At 38.7% G+C, this 16624-nt stretch overlaps 1 protein-coding gene across 2 annotated transcripts in view; it reads right to left on the bottom strand.

Moving 5' to 3' along the window:
- Window positions 1-9173: 9173 nt before the first annotated feature.
- The window catches only part of Ptx1 (pituitary homeobox homolog Ptx1), a 64329-nt gene continuing 56878 nt past the window's right edge, over window positions 9174-16624 (bottom strand). For both annotated transcript variants that reach the window (XM_034970861.2, XM_069500144.1), the window contains exon 5: window positions 9174-14732. In XM_034970861.2, coding sequence (XP_034826752.1) covers window positions 14148-14732 — 585 coding nt within the window. In that variant the 3' untranslated portion in view covers window positions 9174-14147. The remainder of the gene's footprint in view (window positions 14733-16624) is intronic.

Raw genomic sequence — 16624 nt, 5'->3', positions numbered from 1 at the left:
TGTACCTAATCAAGACGCACGGCCAGTGTGTCCAAGCTAAGTTCTAATAGTTATTTAGAGCTTACATTATTACAGCGCAGCGCACTAAAAGGCCGATGAAGATGTAAAAGCAGGTGATTTAATAGAGTAGGAAGGGGCATGAGCTAGGGTTTTGAGAGAACTATGAGTAGGAAAGTAGTAAATTATGACCGGCGTCAAAGGCTAGACAGATTCAAAGCCTAACCACGACCGTAAAGCTTCGATATCGATGACTTATCCATACTTCATACTAATATTATAAATGCAAAAGTGTGTCTGTCTGTCCGTCTGTCTGTATGTTTGCTAGCCTTTCACGGCCCATCCGTTTAACCGATTTTGACGAAATTTGGTACAGCGATGGCTTGCATCCTGGGGAAGGACATAGGCTACTTTTTATCCCGGAAAATCAAAGAGTTCCCACGGGATTTTTAAAAACCTAAATCCACGCAGACGAAATCGCGGGCATCATCTAGTTTACCATAAAGTGAGGTGAGTATAATTAAATTTCTTATTTGATTAATAGGTACCTACTAACAGCAATCAATTATGTGCAAAAATATGTAATTATTGATATATTATTATTGATACCGTGTCGTTGGCGGGTCGCAGAAATCCTTTGATTCTAATCTCTGTGGATTAACAATCAATCTACAATCTAATTTTAATCTAATAATATTAATCTAAATCTAAAAAAAATTGGATAAATAGATGATTGAACACGTAGATATTATAGGTACCTAATAAGATTACCTCGTTTATTACCTAACAAAAGTTTCCGAATTCAGTGAGCAACGCTTTTATAACTACCTTTCTTACGCAGTTAGTACCTAATGAGCGCCCTGTTGTTTGTATTATAAGTGGCAGGTATCAGGTTCTATTCCCGGCAGAGCAAAAACCTACCGGCAAAGCCGTGCCGCTGAGCGATCAGGGCTAACTAGCCCTTGACTGCAATCTCACCTGGTGGTAAGTGTTGATGCAGTCTAAGATGGAAGCAGGCTAGCCTGGAAGGGGTATGACATTTTTTTTAAATTAAAACCACACCCCTTTCGTTTCTACACGGCATCGTACCGGAACCCTAAATCGCTTGGCGCCACGGCTTTACCGGTAGGGTGGTAAATAGCCACGGCTGAAGCCTCCAACCAAAGCAGACCAGATAGAAATTGTAAAATTCCAAACCCCTGCCATGAATCGAACCCGGGACCTCCAACTAATAAGACAGCAGCGCTTAACACTGCGCCAGGGAGGTCGTCGTCGTTTTCTCAGTTTTAATAAGGCAGTAAAATCATAAAAATATGCGTATTCATAGTAGGTAGGGTATAGAATAGGAAGTAGAGTAGGTAGATAGGTATAATAACCCGAATTGGGCATCTTTACGCCTCATCTAGCGCTCGTTATGCCTCGATCGTAAATCTTCATTCCCGCCCCCCTCCACCCCCTCGTAGGGCTCCCGTTCCCGCCACTTGAATGCTTTGATATCATACGTTATAATTTCCTTACATCATTTATAAAAAAGCAAGACTGATTAACTAGAATGATAGCAGACTGAGCAAGAGGTCGCGAATTTGAAGTCCGCGTAGGCTTTTTTTACCCGACTGCGGCGAATCCCAAAGGAGGGATCCCATGTTTGACCTGTATGTATGTATGTCCATTTCTATGTCCACTTGTAACTACTGAACGGCTCAACTGATTTTGATAAATGATAAGTCATTGGATTCGTAGACACGTCGGACAGACGGACAGACAGATAGACAACAAAGTATAGAGATCCTATTAGGGTTCGTTTTCCTTTTGAGGTACGGAACCATAAAAACACAAAAACGTGCGAAAATCTTGTTACAGTTATTTTTGTAAAATATAGGTAGGTAAGTATTAAGTAGGTACCTACTGCAAAAAAAAAAGTATTTCTATTTTTCTTAAAACTATACACAACATTTTGAGTAGGTAGGTATTCGGCGAGCAATAACAAAAAGAATACCCAAAAGCTCCATCAATTCATATCGGACAGGACAGAAAATCTGTTTTAGTTCGAAAACGCCACAATTTCATCTTTATGAGCCCAAAATAAGCAAAAAAAATGGCTGTATCTACTACCTACTACCTAGTTACCTACTGTTCACCTTTCCTTTCTAATAACTCTTCATTTGCACTTTCAATGCTGCCAATCTTGCAGTTTTTGCGGCAATATATGCGATCGGCTTTACAATTCTGCTATGTATAAAATAACCTTATATTGCGTGAGTAGAGGCAATAAATCCAAGCCGAGACGTATTTATTTACTTGCCTTTGTCTTGTGCCTCCGTAAGGCTGTGTTTAGAATTTAGATCCGAGACGAATTTTGGTAATTTGTTTAAGAGAGGAAATAAAACATTCTAAATTGTGTTGTATGGGTGGTAGATGTTACATAAAAAAGCAATAAAATTGGCAGCCTGTAAGTACTACAAGGTCATTGTCGTTTAAGCTGATAGTCTCTACGGTTCTACGGATAGGTCTCCTGCAAGAATCTCCACAGAACAGTCTTGTGCCTCTTGTATCCAGCCTATCAGTGATTCGAAATATAAAATGAATATCGACTATGAACTGGCAACATGTCCTATCCCAAATTGATGATTTTACTTTGTGATTTCGTACTCCATAGTGTCACAGTTCAAGACAGAGTTACAGTACGCGGCCGAAAGTAATGTACATCGACCTTTAGAAAGGAGATAGCAGATTTGTAGAGCGCTGTCCCTGTCGTTGAGACTGACAAAACGTCAGATAGGTTTGAGTGACAGAGACAACGCTCTACAAAGCCGAAATGTCATTCTAAAGACCGATGTACATTACTTTCGGCCGCGATCTGTAGGTATCTAGCTTGGAACAACTACGTAAAGCAAAACTGTCGAGGCTTCGTTGGCTTCACCTACCTAGTGGACAGGTTTTTAGGTAGGTATAGGTACAATCCTTCTTTTTCTATTTCCTTCTTTCTATATATCAATAAAATTGTTAAAATTGAGATCGTTCACAGTCGATATGCTATGAAAAGTTGTAGAGTTCTTTTATTTTTGATTGTAAGATTCTTAATTTTTAATATCTAAGATGGTCGGAAGTGGTTACCAAAGTACCTACATAGCATCATCATCATCATCATCAACCTATCGCCGGTTCACTACTGAGCATGGATATCCTCTCAGAATGAGAGGGGTTTGGTCATAGTCTACCACGCTGGCCATGTGCGGATTGGTAGACTTTACACACCTTTGAGAACATTATGGAGAATTCTCAGGCATGCAGGTTTCCTCACGATGTTTTCCTTCACCTAAAACCGTTAAAGCGAGTGATATTTAATTACTTAAAACGCACATAGCTCCGAAAAGTTAGAGGTTCGTGCCCGGGATCGAACCTCTGACCTCCGATTAGAAGGCGAACGTCCTAATTGCTAGACTATCACAGCCTATAATATAGGGTATGGGATAAAATATCTAACTTGTTTCACTATAAGTAGTTGCCTAGACAGTTACTAAAATAATCACATCACAATTTGGGCACATAACATAAACTTAGATAGGTAGGTATTTCTACATACGGTATATGTATAAGGTAGGTATGAGTAGGTACAGGCGACGCCCTGAGTGCGATATTATTTTGTAGTCAGGCTTCAGGCACGGAACACAATTAACTTGTAAGATTGTCTGCGGAGGCTGCACTCGTACCCTCGCCCGATCCATCTACCCTCCCTCCGAAACAAAACATCAATAAACTCCACCATCCAAACCAAAACAAACCTTACTCCCAACTTTATAGAGTTTCATATCCAATGTAGTTGTGTAAGTTTTATATGGCGCATTTATTTTGTGTAGGTATACCAGTCCAGTTACCCTTGATTGGTTGTCGTTCCTCTAATCCCGATTTGATCCTTTCCACCCAAACCTAGCCCTCGTTGCTCAGTTAACTATTGACATGCGTTCCTAGTTCCTACCTGTTTGTGTGTTTTTGTTGGGATGCTTTTTTATTTATTGTTATCTGCGGCTAATGAATCTGAACCCACGTTCATTCCTTCAGGACATCTTGTACCTTTAAGTACCAAAAAGTAGCAGTCTACTTCATAAGTCATACATGATAGTTTGTTATAAGAAGAGAGCCAGCGCGTGCCAGATCTTCTTTATTTTATAAAAGCTGAAAGTTTATATGCGTATTGTCCCCAACACTGGGATACACGTTTGTTTGGATCATGGTGGCTTTGGGAGGTAACATGTAATAAAGGTGAAAAAAAAATCTTACATCAAAATAGTCTAATTTTTTATATTTTCTTTGGAGTAATAAATATTAGATCGAGGCGAAATTGTGCATTGCGGAAATACCCTAAAAGACAACTATGTCCAGTTGTAGAGGATTATTATTGGATGACAAAGACGTCGAATGAGATCAAATAAAAAATCTTTGTTTATTTAAACTGCCCTAAAAGTTTTTGATTTCTTGAAAGTGTAAACCAAACAGTCTCTGTCTCGTGGAAGAATTCAATAGAATAGGCTTTTTTATCCAGTCACGCTTGACCACAATCACACCTGATGGGAATTGATGGTGCAGTGGTCAAAGATGGGACGTTTTTGCTAGAAGAAGCCTAATCACTCTTGTTTTAAATACTCCTGACTTGTAATTGGTAGGGAAGATTATGCGTATGAGGAACGATAACGCAAAGCGTTTCGTGCGTGTTGGTGGATTTCGTGTGTTTAGAGTAGGCTAGCAGAAGCTAAAGGAATTTGAATCCATATCCCTTATCCGGTTGTTAGGTGCTTACCTTGTACAAAAAGAATCATTGTGATGAGTTCCTTGTTGTTTTATTTAACTAGAGAAAACACATTGTAATATTTTTAATTGTAACTAACCTAAACTACAACGTCATACTAGCGCGTTACCAGCAACCTACCTACACGATATGTTGGCTGAGGACAAATATAATATAACTCGGGGATGATACGGTATCACGCTCACGCATGTAGACCCCAGACCTCAGTGACTAAGGCAATCCTTGATAAAATAAAAAACAACATTAGTGTTTGCCACCATAAAGATAAGCCGTGACGCGCACGAACTGCGGGCGACCACTGAACACACGTGCTTATGTAACGAACCCGAGAGCAAATACTACGTACTAATTATACCCCGGCAAATAATAAAGCCTAACTGACTCTGATAGTCAGCACAAACAATTCGTCCATGCGGCGTCAATTCCGGGCCGGGAAAGTCATTAGAGCGGTTGGGTGCTAGTCCGCGAAAGCTGCCACCAAAAGGAGCAAAGAATCGAAAAGCGATACCGGCTAATCCCACTAATCGGGGAGCAATTGAAAAATAAAAATGTAGATGGCGGAATGATTCCATTTGGAGCCAAAACGATGCGACAAAATAATAAAAAAGGTACGAGCGGAACGGAATGGGCTTGCCCCCGGCGGCCGACGGCTAATATTGAAAGCAAATCCTCGGCTAAATCCTTAAAGCGCCTGGATTCGAGCACCTGGAAACTCCGTTTGCCGCCCGCGCCTCGCCGCTCGCTCCTCTGATAATCATTTACTGGATTATTGTATACTTTCCGCTTAATGTCACCGAATTTCGTGAATCAATTGGTCGCAATTTATTGGCGCACCGAACTTTGACCCCAATTTTCACGTTGGAATTTTCAAAGGATTTGGGGCTTTTACACAAGTATTTTAACTGGATCAGCTTTAGCGGGAAATCCTTTATCATCGATTTTGAATAAATTCTTCCGTTTTGTTTTATTGAAAGAATATTAGTTTATCGTATGCTTACTTTCCTAAATGTAGAGTTCCAAAGTATTGTTACTTTTACTCTTAGCAGCAAGGCATTAGACTTCACTTTAGTTTTCCAACAATGCATACCTATCCATCGCGAAATGTACAAGTCAGAGACCGCAATCAACCGCTATTTCTATAAGTACCTACTTAACTAAAATGACACAGAACTTTTCACCATAATAACATTGGAATTGATGGGCTCATGAGCCTTGGTACATTTGGCGAAATTAATTAACTCATTACCTTAAACCTGCTCTATAGGTGATTTATTTGGTAGTCTCTCACACTCTCAACGTATCTGATTAGTGACGTCGGGGGTGTCTATACTGACGCACGATTAGTTCGTCAGTCAACCTTTCATTTCCCGCGTGGCATGAGTAAACAGACACATTTCCTTTACTGTTATCTAGAGCCTTTTTTCATAATCATCTCAACTCATCGCCCGGTCCATTGAGCCTAGACCTCCGATTTAGAAAGGTTTAGTTTGATCATCATCCATCCACGTTGTCATGCCAGTACAGGTTAGCAAACTTCACACACCTCTATCTAAGAGTATTATGGAGAGCTAGGATGTTTCCTCACGATGTATTCCTTCGCACGCACGTAACTCCGAAAAGTTAGAGGTGCAAAAAATTCGAAATTCAAATCGTTTATTTAAAAAAAAAAAATCAAGGTGAATTATTATATAACAAGCTTAAAGCTAGCCTTATCTAATTACTATACAAATCATGCCCGCGTGGAATGGTGCCAAGAATACTGGCTGCATTTCCGCGCTGGACAGCCAGGCTGATCCGTTGCGCAAAAAATGAGCCAGCCCTTCTGTCACCAGATGAGGCTATTACTCGCGGTGAAATGTCTTCAAAATCCATACTAATATACCTACTAATATTACATATTATAAATGCAATAGTGTGTCTGTCTATCTACCTGCTTAGCTTTTCACGGCTCATCCGTTCAACCGATTTTGACGAAATTTGGTACAGAGATAGCTTGCATCGAGGGGAAGGACATTCGCTACTTTTATTCCGGAAAATCAAAGAGTTCCTTCGAGCTTTTAAAAAACCTTAGCCAACGCGGGGGAATCCGTGGGCATCATCTAGTAGGTAATATTTTTGATATTCAGTTGTTGGAGTTGTGGATGATAATATAGCGGTAATAATTAATTACGTAAACTTAAAACTAAAGCTACGAGGGTCCGTGCGCGCCAGAGGTTGAAGTCTTAAAGACTAGGCTATGGCCGCATATCTTAGAGCTATTTTTACCTGGAACAAATTGTAGTTCCAGTTACTTACATAAAGCAGAGCGACCTAGAGTGAGACAACTCTCGATTTGATCCTGAATCGTTATCTGTCAAATCAAAGATACCTAGTCGTTTCATAGCCTACGTTACCTTCCTACATTTGACGCCTGCAAGTGTAGGGAAGCCTCGTCGTTTTATTACAAGTTTCTGTCGTGAACAGTGCCGTATGTAGTAGGTATTACCCAGCTCGGTTTTATCATGACAACATCTATCTTCCGCCGACAGCAGTCGTCGCGCTATGAAACAGCTTACCTACACTAACGCGAAACATATTTCCATTCCCATTTTATACACATCATCGGACCTCGCTGCAATTTCACGAAGCCTTACGTACCTACTAAACCTTAAACCTAAATATTTTCTGAATGTTCAACCAAATGATCGAAGTGTACATATCTACTTGAAATAACTAAGGTGGCACTAAGTAAATAAAATAAGAAATTTTGGAAAATCTCCCTACTTATTGGAAATCAATGAACAAAAATACATGCCTCATCGAAGTGCTATTTCCAACAAAGATCGTGTTCTATGGAGCCGTCAATATTACATTGTAAACCATGGATTTAGAAAGAAATAATTCTTATTACATCAAATATTAGTATACCTACTTAAAAATTCTTTGCTGTAGACACATCAAGTTGTTAGCAAAAATAAGTTCCAGCTCGCAATTTTTTTGGTTTGGAATGATCCTTCCTCTGATAGTAGGCACTCGATAGAGCTCGTTGTTGGAAATCTTACTAACCATCACTTATGCCATCATATTGCACTTACGTACCAAGACAAGATAAGCCTACCTACTCCAAATCATCATCATCATCATCATCATCAACCCAACACCGGCCCACTGAGCACGGTTCTTCTATCAGAATGAGAAGGGTTCAGGCCATAGTCCGCCACGCTGGCCCAGTGCGAATTGGCAGATTAAAAAGCTGTTATATACATTCATATAAAAAGTAGGTAGGTACTTGTACCATAAAGTGCTAATTATTTTATTAGTTGCTCGTATTGTATTAAACTAGGTAATTTAAATTGTCTGTCTGTCTGTCAAGAAACCTACAGGGTACTTCCCGTTGACCTAGAATCATGAAATTTGGCAGGTAGGTGGGTCCTATAGCTAATAATTAAGGGTTAAATCACACAAAAAAAATTTAATTGTGGTCATGAACTAGTAATTAGTATTTTCAATATTCGAAGTAAGATAACTATATCAAATGGGGTATTATATAAAAGGTCTTCACCTGTGCATTCTAAAACAGATTTTTATTTATTTTTATGCATCATAGTTTTTGAATTATCGTGCAAAATGTCGAAAAAATACGACTGTAGTACGGAACCCTCAGTGTGCGAGCCAACGAGCAACTCGCACTTGACTGGTTTTTTTACCTATTTTAGATTAAGTATTTCTTTATGAGTAAATTCTGTTTAGCTAACTTTATTGCCTTACATAGGCACCAGTCCAGTAATTTAGCAATAAATATAGGTTCAGAGTTCTCGATTCCTCGTTCCGACATATTCCGTACCTATTCCGTTGCGGCAACTTTGTATGTGAAGAATTCAAAACTGGGCTACGCATTGGCTTGGATTGCGCGGAATGCGGAACTAAGACAATAGAGTCCGCTTCTAGTTGAGATGATCACTTTGTATATGGAAGTTGTCGTAGACCGCTGCGATTCTTCCTGGGTCCAACTGCCCACCATTGTTGCGGTTGGTTGGATCTCTCAAAATGGCGCGTGAGGAGTTAAATTTTACGCACTATACCACATTATACATTTAACGCCTGCCAGTGACGTCAATGCCTCGACGTTTTGATAGAAGTTCTATAACTGTTTAACATGTGCTAATTGGTAAGAAACTAGGAACTGTTCTTCTTCAAATTCAAAAATTTGCATTTTTATCCCAATATCCAGGAGTAATATTACCAGGAGATTAGGTACTTCAAGAAGTGAGTGTCTCTCCCTGCGTTGCGTCGTATCCGTCATTCCATGAAGAAGTGTACGTAGGTCCTATCTACTTACCAAATTCAATTTTAGTCCTGTTACAATGAAGAATATTTAAATAAAACGATCAAATACTCATTGATATTTTTATTATGACTAGAGGTTTTTAAGTTACAAAACAATCAGTTTATCCTTTAAATACATTTACAAAATAATCTGAAAAGATTTATACATACTTTAGTTCGCATTTATTATTTGTTTGATATGTATAAAATGAAAACCTCGATTTACATTATTACTTCGCACTATTTACATTTTTTTTACAAATTGATAGTTTATGATTATTTTCTTAGGCCGTTCGCACACCAAACTATTGCGCGCCACCTTTGCGAGTAAAACGCTCGGTCGCAATGCTGCTCAATGTTGAAATGCATGTTGCCTTGGCGGAACGAGAGTAAGCACCTTAATATACCAGGCCGGAAGAAACAGTATTTATACACTGACAGAGCTATTGGAACTCGTGGAAACCTCGCGAGCTTTTAATGTGGAGACAGCCTATTACAAACTTTTTGATCATCCGATAGGTTAATTGCTTATTGCTAAAAAAAGTATGAAGTATTGTGAAATGCTCAGGTCCAGCGTTTTATAAATATAAACGATCCGATTTCCAATTTTCATACAATTAAAAAAAAACATAATTTAATACTACGATTTAAATCGATCACGCTATCAGCCGGCCATTTAGTAGTTTGCGGAGGAATTTATGGCGGAATTACATTTGGTCGTTTTTAACTACATTCGGAATGGCGATGGAATTCATTAGCAATCAATAATGACGAGTTTGCCTCGTCTTCAAACAGGTTTTTTTGATTAAACTAGACCAAATTCGGTTAAAAAGCTGTTTCTTAAAACAAAAAAAATGGATTAAAGCCAAGGTTACCAGTATTAAGAAAGAACATGTAGGGCGGGCGGGCGCGGGCGTCCCAGTTCGGGTAACGGTGTTTGGCTAGGTACCCGAATACGGATTAACTACTACGTATAATTCCACCATAAAAGTATATACTAGCCTTATATAGTACACGGAAGAAGGTAAACTAGTTCGTGTCACTTATTTTGTCGTTCTTAAACAACTCAATCGCTATTTTGTATTCGATTCCAAACCAATTTGTAACAAAATATAATACTGCATTATTAAAATATCGCCTATAACTTTTACATAATTACATTTATAAATTCTGTCATAGTTACTTTTCAGCACTCAGCCCATGAATTTTTTAACTAAGTATTTAAAAATAAGGAATTACAGTCAATATCAAATATACCTAGATGTCTTGTATTTGAGAATAAGTCATGAAACAGGACATAAATTGAACATATTACACAGAAATAATCCAAAAATTAAAGTTTGAAATATACCTACTTATTGTGAGCTTTTTTTTAAAAAAAAATTTCAACTTTCAACACTTACACATCGCAAACAAAGCTCAATCTTGACATCCTGTCCCACAATTAGGTGGTAGTTATTCATCTAAAGGTATATCTGATGGACTTGACATAATGGCTTAAATTTAAAACTTAGATAAAATTTCTATACTCATCAAGTTTTGTACACAAGTATTTCTCATAAACTAAAGTTGAACAAAGTATCAAAATCATAAATATGATATTATTAGGTTTCAAACATAATACAATTTTGGATCTTAGAAGTATTCCAATCGTAGGTTTAGACTTTAGTTTATAAAAAAAGCAGATATTTGTTGCTGACTGTACTTAATGTTGATAGTTATTTGCTTCATACAAATCGTATTGGAATGAATTATAGCTACAATTATTTACAATTTAACTGGAAGATAATAAATATTATGTTTATTATTATTGAGATCTATGTTACATTTTAATCTCATTCAAAGCGATCCAAAATAAAAGATATTATGAGTTTATTTTATCTATTTAGCTGTTCCTTTTACTGTAGTTGAAAGGAAAGAAAATAAATCATGTTTAACAATTTATTTGATGAGTCTATACAATATACGCTTCTCTTCGCTCTTATTTTTTTAAATGAAATGTCTAATATTACTTACCATCAGGTAAGAATAAGTTCGAATGAGAATAAATAAAATATATTGGTATAGGCACCTACATCTTTTTAATTTATTTTTGCAGTATATAGGGTGTAACCAGAAAGCTGGCAAAAACGAAGACAGGTGATAGTACTGATGATTACCTACTGATATAATACTTACCACCAAAAAAAACGCGAAAGAAAATATAAAAAAATTCTATAATTTTGTAGAAATTTACGATCTATTGCAAATAAAACATCTGACTGACGCTACAGGTCAACAAACGTTGCGTAAGTAAGTCACTTGGAGTCAATGCCGCGTCGTAGGTGGGGCATTGACCCGATTTTTGTTCGCTATACTACATTGCGGGTTTGAAAAATACTAAATCACTAAAACTACAAAATGAGGCAAATGGTTATTGGTATTGGATTGTGTTGAGGTAGTATACCAATAACGGTAAGTTTTTGCTAGCGTTCTGGTTACACCCTGTATAATAAAACTTCCAACAATACACAATAATTGTGTTCTGAAAGGCATTTTGGAAAATTATTTTCCAAAATGCCTCTCAGTGATTAAATTTGTGATTCGACTTGTCTGTGACTTGACTGTTTTGAAATTCAGTTACAATTACGATTGTTATCGGTTCACAAAGGAATACCTAAAAAATCAATCAACATTTGAAAATTAAAATAACAATTGCGATCGGTGTTTCTGCGAGAGATCCAAAATGATTTCAATGTTAACATTTATTCTGTTTTTAACCGACTTCAAAAGGAGGATGTTCTCAATTCGTCGGAATCTTTTATTTTTTATTTTTTTTATTTTTATTTTTTATGTATGTTCCCCGATTACTCGAAGACGCCTGGACTGATTTTGAAAATTCTTTTTTTGTTTGAAAGGGTATACTTCAAAGTTGGTCCTATTTAAATTTGGTGAAGATCTGATGAACATCTTCGAAGATAGATACTGGAACTCCTCAACGGATAAGAGTAAATTGCTCGCGATCAGTGTAATAGCTTAGTAAACAGTAGATTTTTAACCAGTCATAGCATAATTCCATGGGGCCACTAAAAATTGTGAAATAAATTTTTTTTACAAAAAAAATAAAAACCGACTTCGATACACAAACACTAAAAATTGAAAAATAATTTAATTTATTACCGAATATTTTATATATACAAGAGTTAATATAGTTCCATAATAATATTTTTTGGGGTCGGTGCCAATGAGGTGCTATTGTGGAGTCTCATAAAAATATGAAGTCTAGACGATTCGCGCAGCTAAAGCTAATTGGCACCGGCACCAAAAAGTATTATTATGGAACTATATTAACTCTTGTATACATAATATATTCGGTAATAAATTAAATTATTTTTCAATTTTTAGTGTTTGTGTATCGAAGTCGGTTTTTATTTTTTTTGTAATAATTTTAACAGTTATATTATTTAAATTAGCATTGTGAATACTGAATGTATTAACCTTTCAGTTTATGTAAAAGCACAGAAGATATAATGTAAAAATTACAAAATCTGCTAATCGGCGTTCTAATTTAGGTGTAAGTACCTCATAATATTTTTCTTTAGAACGCGGGTGATAGATTAACTATAATACTAGAACTGTAATCGTTTGTTGTTCTACTATTACACAGTGGAAAAGACATCGTTTACGACGACACAGTTTTATGCTGAAAATGCAAAACGAAGATAAGTAGGCGTAATTTGGCTAAAACTTTGGTCTGTAGTTTTATTAACAACTATTTGATTCACAACAACTTGATATAATTATAACACAATAACTTGAAATAATTCCAACGTAGGATGAAGGATGTGGAATCTTGCCAAGATTCCACATCCTTTAAAAAAATATTATTTGTGTTTTCTATAATAAAGTCAAATTAAGTTTATATACCTACAGTTTATTATTTATGATATGACAACACTTGGAAATTAAATAATATATTTAAATGTTTTGGTTTTAAATATATCGCCAAACATTGTTTTTGGTTTCTATAAGTTTTTATATTCGTGCTTTCAATACAGGTACATCTAAACATATAAAAGGAAAAACTGACTGACTGATTGACTAACTGACTGACTATCTATCAACGCACAGCTCAAACTACTGGGTGGATCTGGCTGAAATTTGGCATGGGTAGCTATTATGATGTAGACACCCGCTTTTGAAAACTCAACCCGTCTAGGAGGTTAAATTGGAAGTTTGTATGAAAGTCCGTTATTTTTAAAGTTACATCGATGAGAATTGGTTTTTGAGGTTTTGGTAAAAAATGAAGAAAAATGTGTTTCATGGTTTCAGAAATTCTATCCTCAACATGGTTAAATTGAGAATGAAAATTTGTAAAGAAGTCCGTCATTTTTGAAGTTATTAAGTTTTGAAGCTATGAAAATTGGTATACCTAAGTACTTATTAGTCTTTTGGAAATTCCACCCCAACCGTTTTCAAAAATTCCACTCGAGCGAAGCCGGGTCGGGACAGCTAGTAGGTACTTATATAAAACAAGATATCTTAAAACAAGGCGTGGATAAAATAATAGTAGGTACCTAAGTAGGTAAGGTAGGCACAGCCTAATCTGTAAATAATGAAATCTTACAATATTTTTAATTAAATGCCTCAAAATAATGAAAAAGTACAAATAAATACCCTAATTTATTTATTTACAACGATCTCCAGTGATCTAATTACACAATCAAAAATACTCTAATATATAATCTACATACATTTAAGCTTGTAAAAATTGCACACATCGCTTTGGTATACTTACATACATAACTACATATTTACAAAACAACGTCTAGAACGAATCGTTTAGTATTTATTGCCCGAAGTTTCAAGTGTAACCCTAGGTTTGCGGCGTCGCGGGTCGCGCCGTGGTCGCCGCCGCGTCGCGCTCTCAGTCGAACCACTCCCACAGGTGGCGGTACAGGCCGTGCGGGTGCGAGTGCGAGCGCGCGGGCGGCGACTAGGACACGCGCGCGGCGTGCGGCGGCGCGGGCGAGCGCGACTGCTCGCGGCCGCGCGCCTCGTCTCAGAGCACGCGGTCCGCCACGCCGCCCGCCGCGTACTGGCACGCCGACAGCGGCGCCGAGCCTGCGCGCGACACCGGCGACACTGCACCGTAGCCGCCGCCGAACGACGAGTGCTGCTTGGCCTTCAGCCGCAGCGACGCGATGGACGACGACATGGCGGGGTACGGCTCCGTGCGGTACACGGCGCTGTAGGGGTTGGGCGGAGTGGAGTAGGGGCAGGGCGCCACGCCGCCGCCCACGCTACCGCCACCCACGCCACCCATGCCTCCGCCGCCCACCGCACCCATCGACGTCGCCGTGTTGAAGCAGTTCATGGAGCCTTGGTGGTGGCTCGCCGGCACCACCGGGCCCAGCGGATTCACGGGCCACGGGAAGCTCTTCGTGCCCAGCGGGCTGGGAACCTTCGCCGCCCAGTTGTTGTAGGGGTACGACGAGTACAGCGCATCGGTGTCGGGGAAGGGCTGCATCAAACCGTTGAACTGCGTGCTGAAACCGTTCTTGAAATCGGCGGCGGCGGCCGCGGCCGCGTTCATGGCGTTTCTCTCGCGTTTCCGCCACTTAGCTCTCCGATTTTTGAACCAGACCTGCAACAAAAAATTTCAAGTTATTCTCTCGGCGTATAGTCATTCCGCGACGGACGACAAAAGTTTTAAACGGATTCAGAATCTAGAGTCGGGCTGCGATGCGTAGGGTGCCATTAACTTTACTCATTACGAAGTTGACAGCGCATCGCGGCACGGCGCCTTATTCGAGCCACGTAGCGCGGAGGAGGCGAGGGCGCGCCCGCCGCAGCCAACGACCCGTCTAATTGCGGTCGCGAAATGAAGATAAACGAGCACCGCGATTGGACGGGACGCCTCCGCATGCTGCTCGCCAGGAGTCGGCCGCAATAAACGAGCAGGCGGCGGGACAGGCCGCGAAGCCTTCGGGAATCGATGTTGTTATTTAACGGAGGCCGAGCCGAAGCGGAGGCGGAGTGACGCGCGCTAAGTCGTCGTGAGCACAGATAACGCGCGCGCTGATGTATGGCCGCGTCCGTCAGCGAGCGATCGATCGCCGACGACACCTCTACGATAAATTGCGCAATCCACGTAGCGACTGCAATAAATATTGTGCCGGCAGCGGTATTTGTCTCACTCACTGTGGCGTGTTCACCCAGCCGAAACGGTAAATAATACCCTCTTTCCTCGGTTAAGTGAACATAAACGGTCGTTTCCACCCCATATACGAGCGTTTATTTTTCGAAACATAAATTTCGCAAATTTTCGTGGACGCGTAGGTAAATTGTCATAATAATATGTAGATACATACAAACTGACAGTATAAGTATCTTTCATTGTATAATTATTATCAATATTCATACAAGTATCGCCAGTTTAAATTAAAAAACCAAATGACATACTTACGAAACGAACTTAAAAATTGTTAAAAAAAGAATGTCCCAAAACAACACTTCTTTTTCTCATAAAAACAGATAAACGGGTGAAAATAGCTTCACAGAAAGGTTAGGGTGTTCAATAATGACAGTAGAATGATATTTATTTAGGTGCACATATGTGGAAATAATTTCCATTATTTGAATAGCGGGCAGCGCAGCGGGAAGGCCGGAGGGTCGCGAAAACTAGGGTTGCAGACTTTTTCGAAGAAAAAATTGTATTTTCGTGATAACTCCGAATTCGGTACTAAAGTATAAATTACTAGCAGATGCCCGTAACTTCGTACGCGTGGATTTTTAAAATCCCGTGGGAACTCTTTGATCTTGAAAATCTTAAAAGATTATTTTTAATTTAGTGCATAATAATTATAATTAATTGAGATAATATTATGCGCTCCCTATAAAGCAATAAATGAATTTGAATTTAAAACAAAAAATGGTGATAAGCATTGATTAAAATAACAAATCCGCAGTTTTCCTGAAAAACCATAGGCTTAGAATTTTTTTGCTACGCTGACAGACGGGTCACTGTCATCATTGCTCTTTTTCTCAGGCATTATTGTCGCCAAGCGCAGCCTATCTCACAATTACAAAAAATAGAGGCTAAATCATAAACGGATTGTGATAGTTCTAATAAGTTTCAATAATTTTGTAAAGTGGTGATAAAAAAAAGAATACCAGGCTGAGTTTGTTGGGGGCTCTTCTCAGACCTGGGCGCGTTTGGAATCCTCGTAGCTTTAGTTTTAAGTTTGCGTAATAATTATCACCACTATATCTTAGAAATCCAACATCTGACCATCAAAAAGAGTTATTAATTAGCTATTTTGAATAAATCATTTGACTTTGACTGTGATTTTATAACATTCTCTTTTACAAAACAGAAAACTTTACGGCTGACAACCCTAACGGGAGGGTCACGATATTGCGTTGAGCTAATCCTTTAAATATATTATTGTATGAGCTCGAGGCCGCCCTATGTCAGGCGAAGGGAGACAATTTTTAATGTTTCCGAAATCGATAAGTACTAATGTTTGTTGTCTT

Source organism: Maniola hyperantus, chromosome 8, assembly GCF_902806685.2.
Source record: "Maniola hyperantus chromosome 8, iAphHyp1.2, whole genome shotgun sequence".
Classification (NCBI taxonomy): domain Eukaryota; kingdom Metazoa; phylum Arthropoda; class Insecta; order Lepidoptera; family Nymphalidae; genus Maniola; species Maniola hyperantus.
Note: the sequence above shows the minus strand (reverse complement) of the source record. Positions and strands in the feature narration are given on the sequence as shown.